The 21,989-nt window shown below is 49.4% G+C and overlaps 1 protein-coding gene across 10 annotated transcripts in view; it reads left to right on the plus strand.

The window, feature by feature from the left end:
- WSCD2 (WSC domain containing 2) overlaps positions 1-21,989 on the plus strand; it is a 128,094-nt gene that overhangs the window by 58,637 nt on the left and 47,468 nt on the right. For 6 of the 10 annotated variants that reach the window (XM_043901526.1, XM_043901521.1, XM_043901523.1 and 3 more), the window contains one exon: positions 15,628-16,560. In XM_043901526.1, the coding sequence (XP_043757461.1) occupies positions 16,182-16,560 (379 nt within the window). In that variant the 5' untranslated portion in view covers positions 15,628-16,181. Of the gene's footprint in view, positions 1-12,121; positions 12,334-14,172; positions 14,261-14,961; positions 15,021-15,627; positions 16,561-21,989 lie in introns of those variants that run through there. The other 4 variants (XM_043901519.1, XM_043901518.1, XM_043901520.1 and 1 more) reach the window with 4 other exon arrangements.

Raw genomic sequence — 21,989 nt, forward strand, 5'->3', positions numbered from 1 at the left:
TCCCATCCAGCACTCGGGGCAGGTAGGGAGCTTCCCTACCCCGAGACCCTGGCTGCTGCAGCCTCCAGCATCAAACTGCCTCCTTCTTCCTCCTGTAATGAGGAAGGTCTGTAATGAGACAGACCTTCCTCTCTCCCACCCTGGCAGATTTATTCCTGGGGGTGTGTGGGTGGATGCGTGTTTGTGTGTGTAGGGGGGGGGGGGCGTTCTAAATTTAAAGACATCATGACAGCAGCGACCTATTAATGTTGGGGCTGGTGGGGTGGAGGGGAGGATGTGCTGTGGAAGAACCAGAAATAAGTTTGAGAGATAAGATGCCGCCTCCAGTTCCAGCTTCTGCCCCAGTCCCACCCCGCCTGGCTCTGTCCCACTCAGCCAGCCCTCCAGAATGGGGTATTAATAGCCGGGCATGCCTGTTGGCACCAGATGCCTGAGAGAGACCTTGAGGAGTGGCATGTTTCTGTCCATCTTACACATCAGGAAAAGAGACATGTAAAGAGGGCTCGGAGAGGGGATGTGCCCTCCTCGGGACAGAGCAGAACTACTAACATAGTGCAGAACCCACGTGCCTTCCGCCATGCCGTAGCTGCCTGGGCTGGGTCAAAAATGAAGTTAGCAGTCACTGTGATTGTGTTGGGCTTCCCTTGTGTCTCAGCTAGTAACAAATCTGCCTGCAATGTGGGAGACCTGGGTTCTATCCACCCTCAGGTGCACCTGACCCCCAGCTAAGTGTTTTACATGCATTACGTGAACTAACCCCCTAAACAACTCCAGTAGTGGATACCGTCATCCTCATACCATTTTATGAGTGAGGAACCCACAGCTTAGAAAAGGTAAGTGGCTTCTTCACCTTCTCAGTGCTAGTAAGTGATGAAGCCAAGATTACAGCCCGTCTGTGTGTGTGTGTGTGACTCAGTCATGTCCGATTCTTTGCAATGCCGTGGACTGTAGCCAGCCAAGCCCCTCTGTCCATGGGATTTACCGAAATCAAAGCGCACGCATTCTCCATCTCTTTCTCTGAACCCCAACCGACCGTGGAGAAAGAAAATACAGATAAACAAAATGAAGAAAACAAAACAAAACCACTCCTCCGCCTACCCTGTGAGAGGTAACGTCTTTATGTACATTGGTGAGTTTCCACCCAGCTGTTTTTCCTCTGCTGAAGGGGAGGTTCTTGCTCCGGGCACATGACCCTTGGTGGTCTGTAATTGCCAAGCAATTAAGGGATGACAGGAAATATATAATTCATGGGCGCATCTTTCATCCTGGTCTCTGGAAGGCAGCGAGGCATGGCCGTCTCCCAGGGAGAGTTTCAGCCTTGACACGGGAGGAGACAGGATCTCAGGGGCTTAGAAAAGAATTTCGGAATCAGAGAACCTGCCAGCATTGAAACTGACCCTGGAATCCCAGCACAGAATGCTGGAGGTCAGGGATCCTAGCATGGGGCCTTCTCATAGAGTCTTATGAAAGAGCAATAGGATAAAATCTAGAATTAAGCCTTAGAAGTGGAGACGATAACTTTGTGAAGCTGGAATCACATGGGTCTAAGGGTGGTGTTCTGATCCACACTTCTCTTTACTCCCACGGGCAAAATCTAGAACACCGTCTCGAGACATTCTCCATTGTCATAACTTGGGGGGGCGGGGTGGAGCTGTTGGGGGGACAATGCTGGCATCTAATGGGTGGAGGCCAGAGACACCAACACCCTACAATACACAGGATGGCTTCCATCCTGTAGAAGGAATTGTCTACAATGTCGGTGGTGCTGAACTTGAGAAACTCTGGCTTAGACTTTTGAAGGCATGTGCTGGTTTATGCTCTTGACCATCCCAGGGGCTAAGAAACTGTCTTTGGGCTAAACAGGAAGCTTCCGTTTCTTGTTTTACCTGCAACACTGAACCCATTTCTTGGGCAAGTCACTGAGCGCCCTCTGGGTCTCACTTGGGAAGTGGGTTGAAGGATGCCTGCCCTGTGCTGTGGATGGGATGGGCCGACAGGGATGGGCACGTGTGTGTACATGCTGGGGGGGTCGGGCGTGGGGAATGCACGTGTTCACGCATGCACGTCTGTATTGGCACTTGCACATGTATGGCCGTGTGCCATCTTCTCAGAGGTGAAAAGAAGATTTCAAGAGGCTGAAGTATTGGTCAGTTTCAGGCAGTAGTTTTCTGCGTGGGACGCCAGAACTCCTTGGGCCACTGAAGGATGTGGTGGAGATACCCCGGGGGGCTGGGGACCCCTGGGCCTTCTAAAAGGGGCTCCCTTCCCTCATTCCCAGCTGAGGAGCCTCAGGAAGGATTGTCTGAGCAGACTGAGCAGACTCCCTGGAGAAAGGCCCTTGGACCGTGAGGGTTTCCAAATCAAGCCACTCCCCCTGCCGAGGGCAGAGGCGGGCGCTGCTGCAGGAAGTTATGATTGACATGCCAGAATGGGGCGGGCCCGGGTTCGAGTCTCACGCTGCCGCTCCCCGGCTCTGCCTTCTGGAGAGAGGGCTGACCCTCCCCACCTCTACTGCCTCATCTGTACAGTGAGAATAAAGCCAACCTCCTGAGCAGAGCCCCTAGAGAGAGTCAACGATGCGGTTAAGATGGAGGGGCCTGCAATAAATAGTAGTCTATCCACTTTCCTTCCTTACCAGGGAAGGTGCCAAGGCTTAAGGTCTGGGTCTGGGTAAGTCACTGGATGACTCTGGGGAGTCCCTCCGCTTTCCCTTCTGAGCTTCAGTTTCCCCATCTGTCAATAAGGAAGCCGGCCTGGGGCTTGTGAAGGGCCCTCCCTCCAGCTCTGATGGACTCTGAGCCCACCTATTAGTCCTGCTCTGAGCCAGCTGCAGGGGCTGCTGGCCCCTCCAAGGGCACGGAGTGGAAGAGAACTTGAACCCACACAGGTGGGCCGTGGGCAGAGACCCCTCCCTCCAACACACACACACACACACACACACGCCTGCACACAGGCTTAGACAGAAAAGCTAGGTTTGCTTGATTAGAGGGTGGGGACGGTGGTTCTTGCAGGGGAAACCCTTGGCAGAAAATTCCCCTCTGAGAAGAGCTGCTAGTGGGAGCCGTCATTGTTTCTAAATTAGAGCTTAAACCTCCACGGCCAGCGTGGAGCCTGCAAACATCAAGTCACTAGTCATGGCCTGGCAGGGGATGATGGTGACTGGCAGGGAGCGGCGTGGGCACACGGGGAAGAAACTGGAGCCAACACAGCCCTGGCCTGGCCGTGTGACTCTGGGCAGCCCTTCCAGCCTCCCTGAGCCACAAAGACACGGCCATCCCCCGCTGGGGCAGGGAGGGTCCTTAGGGGACTCCTTCACCTCCATCCCCATGCTGTAAACCAGAGGAAACAGGGATGGGTCACACTGCAGTTCAGAAACAGTCCTGAGCAGAATCCCCTGGATTGTGCTGGGCGCCGCCCAGCGCCTGCTCTTTCCACGCTGACCCGCCCCAGTGCAGGTCCCTGGGGTGTTCAGGGCCCCTTCCCACCTCTGTCTCACCGCGTGCTCTCCATCTGGGAGAGCCTTGCCCCAGATCGTCTATGGCTACCTCCTTCTCATTTTTTCAGGTCTCAGCTCAAACGCCTTCTGCTCGGTAGATTCTTCTGCAACCACTCTACCCAAAGAAGCTCTCCCTAGCTATTCTCCTTCAAATGATTTTTATGAACCTACAGGGAGAAATGCATTTTGCCTTAGGAGCCAGTATTCACACACACACACAAACTAAAGCAAAAGATTCACAAAATCCTACTCCTCACTGCACCTGAGTCAGTGATAATTCCCTCAGTTCACTCCCTTCCATCCCATCCCACCGCTCCCCTCCCTCCTTCCTCTCCATTCTCTGCCACCTCCTGGAGGTCAGCCCCTCTGGGTAAACATTCTGCCCAGAACAGGCAGGGCCATCTATTTTCTCCCCCAGACAATTAGCAGCCTATTAAGGACCTCTATGCAAATGAGCACTAATTGACCCACCACACAGCAGCTCCTGGAGGGAGAAGGATGACTCCAGATGGCTTAATGATAGGGATTTGGGGCCTTTCTTTCAAGTCCTTCTTGGCGAAGAAAGTGATCTGGGCTCAGAGGAGAGCTGCCAGCCGCCTCACAGGGAAGACCGGTGGACTGGGTGGCACTTCATCTAACCACTGGGAAAGGGGAACTGTCATTTCTTATATACATATATATTATGGATTGATTGATTGACCATGCTGGGTCTTTGTTGCACTGCAGGCTTCTCTCTAGTTGTGGCGAGCAGGGTCTACTTTCTAGTTGCGGTGCACGAGCTTCTCACTGTGGCTTCTCTTGTGGAATGAAGCCGGGGCAGGGGCTCCAGGGTCCCGGGCTGCAGTAATCGTAGGACCTGGGCTCAGCAGTTGTGATGCACAAGCTTAGTTGTCCTGTGGCATGTGGCATCCTTTCGGATCCAGAATCAAACCTGTGTCTCTCGCATTGGCCGAGGATTCTTCACCACTGAGCCACCAGGGGCGCCCAGAACTGTCATTTCATCATGACCTTTATCTCCCCACCACACCTTTGTCCCTTCCTGCAACTCTTTCCCTTCTCCCCAGCTCAGAGTTTAAATGGTTCACTGACATCTACTCCAATGGGCCCATGCCTTTTCAAGCATGTGACTACCTCCCCCTTAAAAAAAAAAAATTGACTTTGCTTTTTAGAGAAGTTGTACTTTCATATCAAGATTGGGCAGAAAGTTGGGAGATTTCCCGTGTATCCCCTGCCCCCCACCTCAGACAGCCTCCCCCACCATCGATGTCCCCCAGAAGAGTGGGACATTGGTTACGATCGATTAACCTGCCTTGACACATTGTTTTTGCCCAAAGTTGATAGTTTACCTTAGGGTTCATTACTGGAGTTGTACATTCTTTAGATTTTGGCAAATGTGTAATGTGTATCTACCGTTGTAGTGGGCTTCCCTGGCGGCTCAGATGGTAAAGAGTCTGCCTGCAGTGCAGGAGACCCGAGCTTGATCCCTGGGTTGGGAAGATTCCCTGGAGAAGAGCATGGCAACCTACTCCAGTATTCCTGCTTGGAGAATCCCAGGGACAGAGGAGCCTGGAGGGCTATAGTCCATGGGATTGCAAAGAGTTGGACACGACTGAGCAACTAACATTTACTTACTAACACTTACCATTGTAGCATCATATAGAAGAGCATCCTCACCCTAAAAATTATCAGTTCACCTATGCATCCATCCCCTCCTAACCCCTGGCGACCACTGATCTTTTTGCTGTCTCCATAGTTCTGCTTTTCTAGAATGTCATATATTGATAGTTGGAATCACACAGTGTGTAGCCTTTTCAGATTGGCTTCTTCCACTTAGGAATATACATTGATGTTTTCTTCATGTCTTTTCATGGCTTGATAGCTCATTTCCTTTTAACACTGAACCTCAGTTTTCTCATCTGCAAAATGAGGCTAATGCATGAGAGCTTTCATATAGGATTGCTGGAAGGATTAAACAAGCTGATACATAGAACAGTGCCTTGCACATGCGTGCGTGCCTGTGTGCTAAGTCGTGTCCGACTCTGTGACGTAGTAGGTGCTCAATAAATATTAGCACATGTATGTATGCATACACACATACATGTGCTATGTATTTTATTTTTTTATTTATTTTTGGTTGTGCTGGGTCTTCGATGCTGCGTGCAGCCTTTCTCTAGCTGTGGCGAGTGGGGAGAGTAGGGGCTACTCTCTAGCTGCGGTATGCAGGCTTCTCATTGCAGTGGCTTCTTTTGTTTGCGGAGCACAGGCTCTAGGGCACACAGGCTTCAGCAGTTTCAGCTCTCTGGGTCTAGAGGGCCGGCTCAGTAGTTGTGGCTCACAGGCTTAGTTGTATCACAGCACGTGGGCCCTTCCTGGACCAGGATCGAACCAGCGTCCCCTGCATTTCAATGCAGATTCTCAACTCCTGGACCACCGGGGAAGCCCTGCTATGTATTTTAAACTCATTAGCTTCTGTCACCCTTATGCTCTCCCAATGAGGCAGAGTGGATTGTTCCTATTTTACAGATGAGGAAACTGAGTCTCACACCACTTGTTGAGGTCACACAGCCACCCTGTGGCTGAGACAGTTTCAAGCCAGAAACGTCTGACAACTAGATCTTAGCCCAGATCTGACACCATTCCACACGTTTCTCACTATGGCTCAGCCCGATTCCCTGTCACAAGCGACGATGGCCATAAAGTTCGCCTGTGGAGCAAGAGACGCCGGAGTCATTAGCCGGGGAAACAAAATTTTAATATTTATTTATAACGGGCACCATATGTTCCCTCTGATTTTTTTATTTAATTACATCATGGCAGATGGCTGGGTGTTAAAGGCCATTAAGCTAATGGCACTTTGCCTTCTCGTTTATTTTCTTGAGTTTTGGGAAAGATGAATGAAAGGGGACATTGATGGTGAGCTGTGAGCTCTGGGCGGTGGTGGGTGAGTCTCTGTCCTGGAAACTGAGGGAGTGGGGAGTTGGGGTTCTGGAGACTCTTCCTGGGAGGTGGGTGATCCCGCAGCGCAACCTGTGTGCACATGCTCGAATATGCGGAATCTTGGATGAAAGCAACCCCACTTTTGGACCCAGGAAGTAAATCTGTATATACAGAAGTGCACATTGCAGCTTCGCACAGTGGCCGGAAACTGGAGAAAAGAATACAGCACGCCCATCCTGGGCACTGTGGGCTTACACTCTAGCACACCCGTGAGAGAGGAGAGTGTGTCCCAGAGTGGGGGTCCACACACCAGGTGAGGGTGTAAAATTCCTCCCCAGGGTTAGTTGGGTGAGTAAAACTCCCCGTTCCTGAAGACTGTGAGTGAAAGCCACAAGCCTGGGATTTATAATGGTTATTTCTCAGACTATTTTTACCGGCCCAGTGAGTAGTCCAGGAGCAGGAAGGATGAGAGGAACTTTGATTAAAGGAGTCTGGGGTCCATCTAGCTGGAGAAGAAGTTTCTGATGGATGTCTCCAAGCTCAGGAAGGATCCTTCCTTTGAGGCTGGAGTTCAACTGAGAGATGCAAAGTGTGAGAAAGAGGGCTTGCTCTCCTGGTGGTTTGCTGCATGCGTGCCGTTACATCCTGACATTGAGACTAAGTTCTGCACTTGAATTCATGCCCCACTTCTTGCTAGCCATATGCATGGACAAGTTACTTAATCTGTGAGCCTTAGCTTGCTCATCTGTAAGATGGGTGTAATCGTGCCCACACTTCACATTCATGAGAGGTCATGTATTGCTTTCCAGGAATCTGGGTGAAGATCTACATTCAGGAGGTGTAGCATAGCACTATTTATGTACAAGGAAGGAAAATGAAATATTTTACACATCTAATGATAAGGAAAAGATTGAATAAGTCAGGATATATTCCGAGTAATGGATACCATGGGTAAGTAGTTTATTTAGGTGAAGAGCACGCTAATCCTTTTCCTTCCCTGGTGAAAGTTGCTCAGTCGTGTCTGACTCTTTGCGACCCCATGGACTATACAGTCCATGAAATTCTCCAGGCCAGAACACTGGAGTGGGTAGCCTTTCCCTTCTCCAGGGGATCTTCCCAACCCAGGGATCGAACCCAGGTCTCCCAAATTGCAAGTGGATTCTTTACCAGCTGAGCCACACCCCGAGTGGGGAAGAAAAACAGGGAAGGAAAAAATGCCAACACAAGGTGGTCGTCTCAGTCAGCTACCACTGAGGGCAGCTGAGGCTGGGGAAACTCAGGGAGCCAGTACAAAACAGCCGGAGTTATTCCATCAGTGGGGTGAGGGAGCTGGGCTTTTATACACTGACTCCCATCCATCATCGATTGAGTCTGCTTCCAAATTGCATTTGGAAGTCAGTTCTATAGGTAGGGCACAGACCTCCTCTAGTACAGATTTACCAGACTGGCAGAAACAAGAGGGTGACAGCATTAAGTGTTGATGGGATTTGTAGCCATAGGCATGCTCATCATACGTTACTGGGGAAGGTGGTGGTGGGGGATTGTCGCTACAGCCATTTTCGAGAACAGATCATCATTTCCTGGGATAGTCATAAGATGCTCTCACAGTAGGACCCAGCAGTTGCACTCCTAGTATATACACACCCTATGTTATCTTGGACATGTATCAGGAAACAGAGATAATAGTGTTTGCAGCAACTAAGGAGGAGATTCTGTTCTGCCCAAGCCATGTGAGCTGAGACCTGATGATGAGGAAGCCCTGTGAAGGAAAATGAGATCCTTGGAACAGGAAAGAGGAGCACTGAGAAGCAAAACCACATATATTCTCTGTAAGTCATAGTAAGAGGTAACACTGACACTTGCACATATTGATTCAATTTAATATTTAGTCCTTACACCAGTGCTATGAGATAAGTACTGTTATTTCCCCCGTTTTACAGACAGGGAAACTGAGGTATACAGGGGTTAATAACCACCTCAAACCGTTCTAGGGAGGGTCGAATGGTGCAACGGCAATAAGATGCTTAACACAGTGCCTGGGTATTTCATTTCCGTTCAGTTCAGTCGCTTGGTCATGTCCGACTCTTTGCAGCCCCGTGGACTGCAGCACACCAGGCCTCTCTGTCCATCACCAACTCCCAGAGTTTACTCAAACTCATGTCCATTGGGTCAGTGATGCCATCCAACCATCTCATCCTCTGTTGTCCCCTTCTCCTCCTGCCTTCCATCTTTTCCAGCATCAGGGTCTTTTTCAATGAGTCAGCTCTTCGCATCAGGTGGCCAAAGTATTGGAGTTTCAGCTTCAGCATCAGTCCTTCCAATGAACACCCAGGACTGATCTCCTTTAGGATGGACTGGTTGGACCTCCTTGCAGTCCAAGGGACTCTCAAGAGTCTTCTCTAACACCACAATTCAAAAGCATCAATTCTTCTGCGCTCAGCTTTCTTTATAGTCCAACTCTCACATCCGTACATGACTATTGGAAAAACCATAGCCTTGGCTAGATGGACCTTTGTTGCAAAGTAATGTCTTTGCTTTTTAATATGCTGTCTAGGTTGGTCATAACTTTCCTTCCAAGCAGTAAGCATCTTTTAATTTCGTGGCTGCAGTCACAATCTGCAGTGATTCTGGAGCCCAAAAATATAAAGTCTCTCACTGTTTCCACTGTTTCCCCATCTATTTGCCATGAAGTGATGGGACCAGATCCCATGATCTTAGTTTTCTGAGTGTTGGGCTATAGTAGTCAACTTTTCCACTCCCCTCTTTCACTTTCATCAAGAGGCTCTTTAGTTCTTCGATTTCTGCCATAAGGGTTGTACCATTTGCTTATCTGAGATTATTGATATTTCTCCCGGCAATCTTGATTCCAGCTTGTGCTTCCTCCAGCCCAGCGTTTCTCATGATGTACTCTGCATATAAGTTAAATAAGCAGGGTGACAATATACAGCCTTGACATACTCCTTTTCCTATTTGGAACCAGTCTGTTGTTCCTTGTCCAGTTCTAACTGTTGCTTCCTGACCTGCATACAGATTTCTTAAGAGGCAGGTCAGGTGATCTGGTATTCCCACCTCTTCCAGAATTTTCCAGTTTGTTGTTGTCCACACAGTCAAAGGCTTTGGCATAGTCAGTAAAGCAGATGTATATGATTTTCCTGGAACGCTCTTACTTTTTTGATGATCCAGCAGATGCTGGCAATTTGATCTCTGGTTCCTCTGCCTTTTCTAAAACCAGCTTGAACATCTGGAAGTTCATGGTTCACGTATTGCTGAAGCCTGGCTTGGAGAGTTTTGAGCAATCACTTTACTAGCGTGTGAGATGAGTGCAGTTGTGCAGTAGTTTGATCATTCTTTGGCATTGCCTTTCTTAGGGATTGGAATGAAAACTGACCTTTTCCAGTCCTGTTGAGTTTTCCAAATTTGCTGGTATATTGAGTGCAACACTTTCACAGCATCATATTTTAGGATTTGAAATAGCTCACTCAGCTGGAATTCCTGTGTATTTGGTATTAGCAAATGCCAGTGGTTTCTGATATTGTTACTATTCAGCCAAGACCAAAAGGTAACCACTGACCTGGGCTCCCAGTTTCTTGGAGTCTCCAGGGGGATCTCCTACCCAGAACAGTGAAGAAGTTGAACTTTCACAAACCTGATTTCTCAGCATCTTTTTCTTGACAAGTTTAGATGGTCAGGGAATCAGCTGGTGTCTGGGCTTGTGCCCTGAGGTCAAGTTCAGAGAGCTGTGGAAAGAGAACCAGGCCCCTGCCCAGCCTTAGGGGCTTCCAGCCAGACATACCTGCCCCCCAGGATCTGGAGGGGGAAGCGTGACGCCCCACCCAGGGAGGGAGCCACGGGACAGACTGTACCTCCTGTTTTCCCTTCCCTCAGGGCAGCTCTGCCCTGCCCATCATATTCTTGGCAGCTCAGAACCCGAAGTTCATTCTGGTGCTAAAAATAGGCTGTGTTTAGACACTCTGGGGCTCAGACTGGAAACACGAACTGCGGTAACCAAGCGCTGTCATTCCTGCAAAGGGGGCCTCTCGGCCTCCCTTTCACGGCAACTCACGCCAGCCCAGGGAGGGAGGCAGGATAGTGGCTTTGTGCCACTTTCAGCAGATGGGGAAACCGATGCTCAGAGCGGGTCTTTTGTGAAATGCAAGGGGATGAAGCAGTGATGGCCAGCTTTTAGGGAATGCCATCTCTGCCCCTGTGGGTGATCTCATCAAGTCCTCCCCAAAACCCTGCGAGGGAGACTTCTAGGGCCTACCCGCTTTGCTGAGAGAAAACAGCAGCTCAGAGAGGTGAAGACACCTGTCGAGTCTTGTTAATGAGATTCTGGCTTCCAGCTTGTAATGAACAACTGGAAACAGAGGAGAAGGGGCAGCTGGAGGCCAAGGCATGCCCCTGGCCCAGGGTGGGACGTACATAAGCTACGGAGTCCGTAGCTTCACACCTACTTTGTAGGTTGCCAGGGAGGGAGGAGTTGGTGAGAGGTTTGTAAAACCTTCAAACGCAGTGTTCGGTCTTTGGTAGGCGTTCAGCCAGTGGCAGTTAGTTCAGTTCCCCAGTTCTGTCTGGAGAGACACAGACAAAGAGAGATCCAGAGAGACTTGGAAAGAAGAGAGAGAAGGGAGAGGAAGGATGATGGATGGACAGGAGAGACAGAAGTTTCCCTGGGGGAAGTGGGATTGGCTCAGCAGGGGCCCCTGCACCCCAGGACCACCCAAAGCTGAGAAACGCAAGATGCTGCTGCAGGGAGCCCTGCGTTTACGACTCCCTTCGGCTGTCGCTCGGGGATTTGGCACACGGCAGGGACCGTGGTGGAGGTTTAAGTCCTCTGATTCTTCTCCCTATTTTCTGCACCAGTGTTCCCTGGGGACTTACCGTGTGCCAGAGGATGGGACTGACATAGTGAGAGCACAGACAGGGTCCCGCTTACATGGGGCTCGGATTCCAGGGCGTTCTTCCTCCAGGTGACCTCCTCCCCCTCCCAGCACTGGCAGTTTGGTGTGGGCGACTCGAGTCAGCATCCACCTTCCGCAGGAGGAGCCCCCTTCCTTATAATCCGCACCCCCATCTCCCCCAACCTCACGTCTGACATCACCACTGCCTCAGTCTCTCTCCATTCCCTGCCAGCTTCTAATGAGCTCATTATCCTCTTGAAACCCATTTGGCACCCACTTAGAGAAAAGATGTGTTGAAATATAAAAGAACGGGAAGGGAACAACAAAAAGGAACTAAACCCAGAAATATCCTCAGAGAGACAGAGCCACAGGGAACACAACAGCGGAAATCTTTGCTGTCTCCATACCCACAGCAGATGTGCTCCTTGCTGTTGGCAAGGGGCTCTGAAGGCAGCTCATGTGTGCTCACGGGATGGGCAGGGGCTGAGGGCTTTTCTTGAGCCCCTGCTATGTGCCAGACGCACGTAGTACAATTTTTCTTTTAAGTTGGGGTATAGTTGCTTTACAATGCTGTGTTGGTTTTCTAGTATACTATGAAGTGAATCAGCTATGTGTACACATATCCCCGCCCTCTTGGACTTCCCTCCCACCCTACACGCCCATCCCACCCATCGAGGTCACCACAGAGCCCCAAGCTGAGCCCCTGTGTCTTCCTGCAGTTTTAAAGGCAATCCTCCAAGCAATATATTTTGGGGGGAGTGTCAAGCTTCTTATATCCACTTCACAGGTCAGGAGCCTCAGTCGCTGAGAAGAAGTGTCTTGCCCCAGTCACACAGGTGGTGGATGGAAGAGGCGGGATTTGAGCCCAGGTCCGTCTGCCTGCAGAGTCCATGCTCTTGCCTGCATGCCTCTGGAAGGGCTGGTGTCCCCCCACCGCCTATTCCCATGAGGGCTGCTGGTCTTTCTTCATCCTGGCCCAGCTGCGGAAATCTCTGCCATGTGAGTGATTCATGTGGAATACCAGGGGACACCCATCACTGCCTGGAGGTTTTTAAGCTGATAAGAGGCTGGTTTTTCCAAAGTGTCAGTGTGACCATGAAACTTCAGTTAGAGCATAGTCCAGACTTCTGAACTTGGCATTCAAGGCTCCCCAGGGTCTGACCCCAACCCACCGCTTCACTGCCTTCCTATCATGCCCTAAGCTCCTCTAGTGGCTTAGAGGGTAAAGCATCTGCCTGCAATGCGGGAGACCCGGGTTCGATCCCTGGGTGGGGAAGATCCCCTGGAGAAGGAAATGGCAACCCATTCCAGTACTCCTGCCTGGAGAATCCCATGGACGGAGGAGCCTGGTGGGCTATATATAGTCCTTGGGGTCACAGAGCCAGACACGACTGAGCAACTTCACTTCACTCACTAAGCTCCTCGGCTTCCTCCACCCCCGTGCCCTGTCCTGAGTATGTGCTGTTCCTCCTCCCTACAGTGTCCTGCTGTTTCGTCACCCAGAAAGCTGACTCCTCCTGCAAGACCTTCCAGCTTAAAGAGCCCTTCCCGAGGGAAGCCCTCTCTGATTCCCCTCAGGGCAGCTTCAGACCCTCTCTTCTTGGGGCTCCCACATTCCGGGGCTTCTTACCCCAGGATGCAGAAACCCCTTGACATTGTAAGCCAACATCTAGGAACTTTTGTGCAAGCGCTCTTCTCTGGGCATATGCCTGTAGTTTTTTTGCCATATTCTCAGAGGAATACAAGACTGGAATAGATGCATGGTTAGGAACACAAGCTGTGAAGTCAGATGAGCCTGGGCTCACAAGCCAGCTGCCACTTACCAGCTGTGTGGCCCTGGACAAGTTACTTTATCGTCCTGTGCCTCATTGCTCTCCTCTTTGAAATGGATCTAGATCTGCCTCGTTGGATTGATATGAGGATTAAATCAGAGTGTTATGTTTGTAGAGCAGTATCTGGCATATAATACATGCTCGATAAACATTAGCTGTTAATATTAATTGGTGTTCTATATCTTATATATACATCTACTATTGGATTTATCATTGTCTCTCTAGTATAGTGATTTAATGTAGTGATTGTTTAAATTGCTCTCTCCCTCAGTAAACTCTGAATTCTTTGAAAGCAGCAACTCCAAATTACTTTTTTTCAAATTATTTATTTCTGCATTCCAAGCACACGTACGGTAGGCCAATAACACATGTTGCTAAATGAATGGAGGAATGGGTGGATAAGTGGGTGGGTGGAGAGCTGGATGAATGAGTGGGCTGCTACAATTCAGATGAATAGATAGATGAATGAATGGGTGATGGATGGATGGGTGGATGGATTAATGAACAGATTAATGATGAATAGTTGGAGGGGTAGGGGAATTGATGGATAGATTAAAGAAAGAATGATGGATGGGTGAATAGATTGTGACTTAATGGATGGATGGATGGGTAGGTGGACTGCTGAATAGATTAAAGAATGATGGATGGATGAACAGAGAGTTTGACCCCACAAGAGCGTGCATTTAGGGCTGTCTTGTTCATTGACTAGTTCCAAGTGCTTACAACGATAGCTAGTGCGTGTAGGTGCTCAGTACTTATTTCTTGAATGAATAGGATGGCATATGGAGGAACACTGGACTCTACCTTGAACCACAGTTAAACTCTCCTGCTGTTGTCTGGATCGGTAGGGACTGTCACCATTCAAATCACCCGTTGGATGACAATTGAATCCTTTGCAGTGGCCAAGATTGTCATGCGGCCCCCTGCTGGTGGTGATATGAAACTACATAAGCCAAATGGAGTTTGTTTTTTTCCATTTTCTAATTTACAGTCTATTTTCTTCCAGACTGCTGATCCTGAGTGTTTACAGAAAAAACCATGGTTGTCAAACCTTTGTGTTCATGGCCACCACCTGGGAGCAGCTGTTTACACCTGTAGGTTTCCTCCTCACCCAGAAATTCCAGTTGGAGAGATTAGGATCTTCATGGGTAGCCAGGCTCCCAAGGGATGCTGAATCAGATGCTCCTCAGACCACACTCTGAGGGGCCCTCGTAGAACGAGCTGCCACTGGTCACTGGGAGCAGGTGGAGATGGGCTGTTGCTTCGGGGGCTGTCTTGGAACTCCCAAGTGATGCCCAGACCGTGTGGGAGAAAGAGTCAAAAAGCCGGGGGTTCGGAGCTGTGCTTTTGTGTTCGGACCATCTTAGGTTCCAATCCCACCTCCACCACTCACCAGCTGTGTGTCCTCAGTTTCCTCATTTGTAAAATGGGAAATAGGCACTTCCCATGGGAACACGGGGAAGAGTAATTAATACACATAGAAGGCTCAGTACAGAGCAGGGCGTGCCATACACGCCATAAAATAAATACTGAGTGAATGCGTATGTTGCTAAACAATTCTGCTTTCCTTCCTTCTCCTTTTCTTCCTTGGATAGAAGAGAGGGGCTCTGGATTTGAACTCTTCCATCACAACGTGATCCTGGTGAGAGAAGGAACTGTGTCTCTTGGGTTCACAGCTTTATTTCCAGCACCTAGAACAGAGCCTGGAGGAGGGCATGGCAACCCACTCCAGTATTCCTGCCTGAAAAATCCCATGGACAGAGGAGCCTGGCGGGCTACAGTCTACATGGGATCCCAAAGAATCGGACAGACTGAAGCGACTTAGCATGCATGCAGGACAATGTCTGCTACACAGTAGGTCTTCTATAAATATGTGTTTGGGGGGGAAAAAATGAACAAATTTGATCTAGTTCAGTATCAGCCAGGTCCAGCAGACAGGCTGGCAAAGACCTAGGAAGTACATTTGGACTTAAAGTAACCCCCATGAATCAGCGTATATTTGACAAATATGCAGACTATTGGGCTTAAGAAGGGCTTCCCCCAGGGCTCAGCAGTAAAGAATCCGCCTGCAATGCAGGAGATGCAAGAGCTGCAGGTCCGATCCCTGGGTTGAGAAGATCCCTTGGAGAAGGGAATATGAACCCACTCCAGTATTTGTGCATGAAAGATCCCATGGACAGAGGAGCCTGGTGGGCTACAGTCCAAAGGGTCGCAAAGAGTCAAACATGACTGAGTTCTGAGCAATGGGGCTTAACAACCTGAGTCTGTCCAAGACACAGCTTGTCCCGAGACGAGGCCCAGTAGGAGTCGCTTTCACCCAGCACTGCTGGGTTCTTTGGGCCACTGGTTTCCTCCCTCTCTGGACTCTGCATTTCCCCCTCCCTTGAGAATGTGCAAGAAAGCTTCACGTTCTGGCCTCTGCCAGGAGGTTTCTTATGTCTGTACCTGTGCTCTTTTGCAGGTGGCAGCCCTGAGCCCTAATGCTTCACCAGATGAAAGCGTGCCCGCTTCTGTTTCCACCAGGGGGGCAGGCCGAGCTTGGTTCCCAACCGGGGAAGAGGCCCGCGGTGAATTAATCCAGCTCCCATAGGCCTGAGCATCTGAGAAGGGGCAAGCGAACTCCAGCTGCCTGTGAACCCTCACAAAATCCTCCTCTGATTGCTATTTTCCAAGTTCTTTGGGAATTCTGAGGCAGAGAACAATATGTAGGAAAATGGGACCAACTCCTGAGTGCCCCGAGCCTCAGAACCCCTTTCATGGCCCAAAGAAGCTCACCTTGACCTCAGGAGGATTGGTGAACCCTGTCCTCTCTTCTCTTGGCATCAGCCAAGCTTTGGACCTGCCTTCCTGCCCTGGACTTGGCAGTCACCTTCACAGCGGGATTAAGACTGAAGACCCCCCGGGGCTCCATCCCTAAGGGAAGCTTGAGAAACAAAGCCCCCGTCCATTCTCTCTCTGGACCACACCCCCAACCCCCAGCTGAGCCCCAGCGATCCAGTCCGGAATGATCCCACTATGGCCAAGCTCTGGTTCAAATTCCAGCGGTACTTCCGCAGGAAACCCGTACGCTTCTTTACCTTCCTGGTGCTCTACCTGACGGCTGGGAGCCTTGTCTTCCTTCACTCTGGTTTTGTGGGTCAGCCTGCCGTCTCCCAGAACCAGGCCAACCCCGCTGCGGGGGCCCCAGCGGAGGGCGCTGAGCTGACCTTCCTGGGTGACTTAAATCTGGGCAGAGGCTTCCGGGACACAGGTGAAGTCTCAAGCATCGCCCGCAGGTACGGACCCTGGTTCAAGGGCAAGGACGGGAATGAGAGAGCCAAGCTGGGGGACTACGGGGGAGCCTGGAGCCGGGCCCTCAAGGGGAGGGTCGTCCGAGAGAAGGAGGAGGAGCGAGGTAAGAGGGGTGAGCCTCTGGGCTGGAGGGCGGCTGAGGACGAGGGAAGGGAGTGATGATATTAATAATAGTATAGTAACAGCTGCTAGGGTTCAGTGTTTCATAGGAGCCAGCCATTATATATGCAGGAGGTTTCACAGCTCAGAGGCATTAGGTAGCTTGCCTAGGGTCACACAGCTTATAAACATCCACGCTTAGAGCTGAACCCTGAATCTGTCAGAGTTCAACATCTGACCCTCCCATGCAGCCCTTTATAGCCCTTGTTACATACACCTGAAAATCAAAACCCCGAGCATCTACTGAGCATTTACTAAGGGCCAGGTACTTTTCCAAGCACTTGACAGGCATCAAATTACAGCCACAACTCCATGTGATAGGTGCTATTATTCCCATTTTAAAGATGAGGAAACTGAGGCCCCGGGAGCCTAAGGTCACACAGTTAGCTAGTGGTAGAGCTTCTGTTCCCTGCAGTCTGCCTCTCCATCCACTTAGCTGGATTCCTTGGTGAGGGCACTTAGGGGACTTCATTTCATTGCATTTTCTTAGCCTGTCACAGTCAAAGTGGGCTTTTCTTCCTAAGTACATCACCTCACTTGATTTTCACTACACTCCATGGACTTAAGGAATGTGATCCTATGCCCAGTTAACACACATGGAAACAGGCTTGGAGAAGTGAAAACTTTCCCCAAGGCCACATAGCTGGTCAGTGATGAGTTCTGGCCTGGATGCTGGCTCTATGACTACTTCCCAGGGTCAACTGATGTCCCCTCATCGGGGCAGCGTTCTGTGGAGGACCCCACATCTCCTGCAATTCATGAGATTAACATGAATGGACATTTCCAGAATCGCAGCCAGATGGTTTGGGAGGATCTACCACCAATCAGGACAGAAGGAAAACCTCCACAGCCCTTGTGTTCCCTGCCACATGTCACACTTCCGCTGTGATTCAACTTGTGAAAAACCCCTTCTCCCACCGTGGAAGGAAGCAGGGCTATTGGAGGGGACTTATCCTGGGCAGCATATTTCCCTGCTTCAGTCCCAACCTGCTTCTGGCTCAGGAGCCATCCAGAAGACCCCATCATCTTATCCTCAGGAATGTCCTAGAATTCCACTTCCTTAAAAAATTCACAGGGCAGTGAAGGAGAAGGTGAGAAGTAGCAGAATGGCTTAAGGGACTTGGATTCATAGTCCAACTCCACTCCAACCAGTCACGCAGTCCAAGCAAGTGTCTTGACCTTTTCATGCCTCAGTTTTATCATCTGTAAAATGGGAACAATGGCCTCCTTCCTGCCAGGCTTCTCTGAGAGTTTGATGAGACATGATTATGAAAATATCTAGCATGATGCCTGCACAGAGTAGAGTCTTAGGGGTGATCAAGAAGGTCTTGTGGATCCACCTGGGTCAGGGACCCCATATTGTAGGCATAGCTGAGGTGTGAGTTGCTACCTTGATGGAGAAATTCCCTCGCCACCTTCTCCAATCACCAAGCTTCATCTCACCCCAGCCACTCCAAACTCCTGCTACTTTGCAAGCCCCATCAAACTTAGGATAAATTCCAGAGCCCCCAGCATGGCCCACCATGTTGTAACACTTGGTGTTACATGTTGTAATATTAACATGTAACACTTCCCACCCACTTCACCACACGTCTCTCTCCACTTTGCTCCTTGCTACTCATGAAACACACCAATCCTGATCCTACCTCAGGATCTTTTTATAGTTAGTCCCTTCCATCTGGGATGCTCTTCCCCATATCATTGCACGGCTCCCTTCCTCCCTTCCATCAGGTCTCCAGTCAAACCGTGCCATCCCTTAGAGGTCTTCCTGGAATGCCCTAAAGTAGCCCCATTTTATGCCTGGTCAGGACCACATTTCCCGATTCTATTTTTGTCACAGAACTTATTACCATCTGAAAGTATCTTGCTTTTATTTGCTTCCTTAATTTTTTAATTTTTGAAATTTTATTTACTTATTTTATTTTTGGCTGCCCTTGGTCTTGGTTGCTGCGTGGGCTTTCTCTAGTTGTGAAAAGCAGGGGCTAGTCTCTAGCTGCAGTGCACAGGCTTCTCATTGCAGTGGCTTCTCTTGTTGTGGAACACAGGCTCCAGGCATGCGGGCTTCAGTAGTTGCAGCAGGCAGACTCAGTAGTTGTGGTACACAGGCTTAGTTGCCCCACAGCGTGTGAGATCTTCCTGGACCAGGGATCGAACCGGTGTCCCTGGCATTGCAAGGTGGATTCTTCACCACTGGACCACCAGGGAAACACCTTGCTTCCTCATAGTCTGTCTCTACTACTAGACTGTCAGCTCCATGAAGGCAGAGATGGTACCTGTTCCGACTGCTTCATTCTGTCAGCACCTCGGACAGCACCAGAAACACAGCTGGTGCTCAGTACCCGCTGGTTGTGTAACTGAGTCATTGAATGGACAAATGAAGGCATGACCAGCCTGCTGCCTGGGGTGTCTCCACAGGGTTAGCCCCACTCTTCCTCCAGGCCTCAGCTTAGCTCACCTCCAGAAAATTGTCCTGACCCCCTCTAGGCTTGATCAAATGTTCCTTCTCTGTACTCCCTGTCATGGCCCTTACATGAATGGTAATTTCCTGTGTTCGTTGAGGTCCTCTGATAGAATATGATTCCATAATGGTACAACTGATACATCCAACAAAATAGAAACACCCACCCCCATTTATTATGAGAGTGAAATTCCACTGCCACTGTTACAAGTAATTATTACCATTTCTTGAGCACCTACTTCATGCCAGCCACTGTTCTATTTGCTTTTCATATGTTATTTGAATGAAATGATATATGTAAAATGCTTATCAGATCTCTTGGTTTCTATTAATAGGTCACTTAATAGTTGCTGCCACTAGTATTAATAGTAGTAGAAATAGTAGCTAAATATATATTGAATGGTTATTATAGGCTAGACCGTCATTGCCTTATGTAATTATCACAACAACTCAACAAGCTAAAGACTATTATTATCTTATTTTGCAAATGGGAAAATTTAAAACTCAGAAGTCACTTACCCCAGGTTAACCAGGTGGTGAATAGAAAACCTGAGGTTTGAAGCAAGGTTCATTTAATTCCAAAGTTTGTGAGCCTTCTTGTCCACTATGCTACCCCACCCCTTGCTTCTGGAAATCTTAGATATTTTATAAAATAGAGAGAAGGAAGAGAAAATAAGAAAGAAGCCTGGAGCACAGATCTCTCAGCAGGCAGCTTTGAAATCAGGCAGTCTTATTAAGAAAACACAAATTCAGACTGTCCTTGATTAACTTATTCAGAGTTCAGCAAGGAAAGACAACATATTAGATTAGCGCTAATAAAAACGAGACGCTTCCTTGACCTGATGCTAAACACATTTGGTTTTTATCTGAAGTTGGCAAGGGCTCTGCTTGATGCAGCGATGCAAGACTTAAGCTGTAAAGGATTTGGAGCTCATCACGGGCAGGAGGGGAGGATGGAGCTGCTTCCTGGCTGGGCTGGGGCTGGGCAGGAAGTCTGACTTCCTGGGTGGAGCTGCCACCTGCAACGTGCCAGTCACCTTGCTAGGCTTTCGAGATCCTGTGCTCTGAGCAGCCACATGAGGGTTCAAATCCCAGTTCTGCGGTGGCTTGCGCAGCTCTGGGCAGGTCACCTCAGTTTCCTTTGGGAGGTAAAAGGTACTTAACATCAGATGTCTGTTGTGAGGACTATATAAGATAAATCGATGGCATGCTCTCTAAATGCCAGGCACTCTTGCAGCACACTTTGCAGCTGTTACATCCCATAGTCTTCTTGGCAGCCCAGCTAAGTAGACACTGTCATTAACTCCCCCTTCCAGGGAGGAAACAGAGGCACAGAGAGGTTAGGTAACCTGCCCGAGGTTAACCAGCAGGAGGAGAAGATAAATCAACATTTGAACCCAGGAGGTTTGGATCTTACACTTGAACCCTCCGCGCTACATTGTCTCAGTTTTCAGTGCACAGACGGTGTTTGGCACAGACCCTGGAAACCAGTAAGCACTTCGTGCGTGCCGGCTATTATTATTAATATTGTAATTCTGTAGGAGAGAACAGAGGTGCTGTGACTTGCCTTAGGTGACCCCGTTGTCAGGAGCACAACCAGGAGCAGACTCCAGTTTGATTGCAAAGTCTGTGCTGTTTCTGTTTCCCCCACCCCAGCTTACAGAGGGTGTTGGGCTGGGCGTGAAGAAGGACACGGGAGATTTAGTCAGCATTTTTGGAAGCGACCGCAGGGCTCCCACTCCCCACCTCCTCCAGCAGAAGATGTGATCTATGCAGGTTATGGAGAGTTAGTTCTGGGTCAGACTGTGCTCATCCTCAGCCTCACGTCTGTAGGAAGTATTAAACTCTTTTTCATAGATGAAGAAATGGAGGCTCAGAGAGGTTAAAGGACTTGTCCCATGTCACACAGCTGCCAACTGGCAGAGCAGACTCCAACCCAACTCTTGTTTACATCCAAAGCTCTTCTTCTTTTTTTAAAAAAATAATTTTATTTGTTTTTGGTTGTGCTGGGTCTTTGTTGCTGCATGGGCTTTTCTCTAGTTGCAGCTAGCGGGAGCTACTCTCTAGTAAGGGTGCATGGGCTTCTCATTGCAGTGGCTTCTTGTTGCAGAGCACAGGCTCTAGGATGAGCAGGCTTCAACGGTGCGGGCTTTGTGGTGTGCAGACTTAGCTGCTCTGAGGCATGTGGGGTCTTCCCAGAGCAGGGGTCAAACCGTGACTCCTGCATTGGCAGGTGGATTCTTTACCACTGAGCCACGAGTTCAGTTCAGTTCAGTCGCTCAGTCATGTTCGACCCTTTGCAACCCCATGGACTGCAGCACGCCAGGCCTCCCTGTCCATCACCAACTCCTGGAGTTTACTCAAACTCATGTCCATAGAATCGATGATGACTTCCAACCATCTCATCCTCTGTTGTCCCCTTCTCCTGCCTTCAATCTTTCCCACCATCAGGGTCTTTTCCAATGAGTCAGCTCTTTGCATCAGATGGCCAAAGTATTGGAGTTTCATCTTCAGCATCAGCCCTTCCAAAGAATATTCAGGGCTAATTTCCTTTAGAATGGACCGGTTGGATCTCTTTGCAGTCCAAGGGACTCTCAAGAGTCTTTTCTAACACCAGAGTTCAAAAGCATCAATTCTTTGGCACTCAGCTTTCTTTACAGTCCAACTCTCACATCCATACATGACCACTGGAAAAACTAGATGGACCTTTGTTGGCAAAGTAATGTCTCTACTTTTTTAATATGCTGTCTAGGTTGGTCATAGCTTTTCTTCCAAGGAGCAAACATCTTTTAATTTAGTGGCTGTAGTCACCATCTACAGTGATTTTGGAGCCCCCAAAAATAAAGTCTCTCACTGTTTCCATTGTTTCCCCATCTGTTTCCCATGAAGTGATGGGACTGGATGCCATGATCTTA

Source organism: Cervus elaphus, chromosome 5 (assembly GCF_910594005.1).
Source record: "Cervus elaphus chromosome 5, mCerEla1.1, whole genome shotgun sequence".
Taxonomy (NCBI): Eukaryota; Metazoa; Chordata; class Mammalia; order Artiodactyla; family Cervidae; genus Cervus; species Cervus elaphus.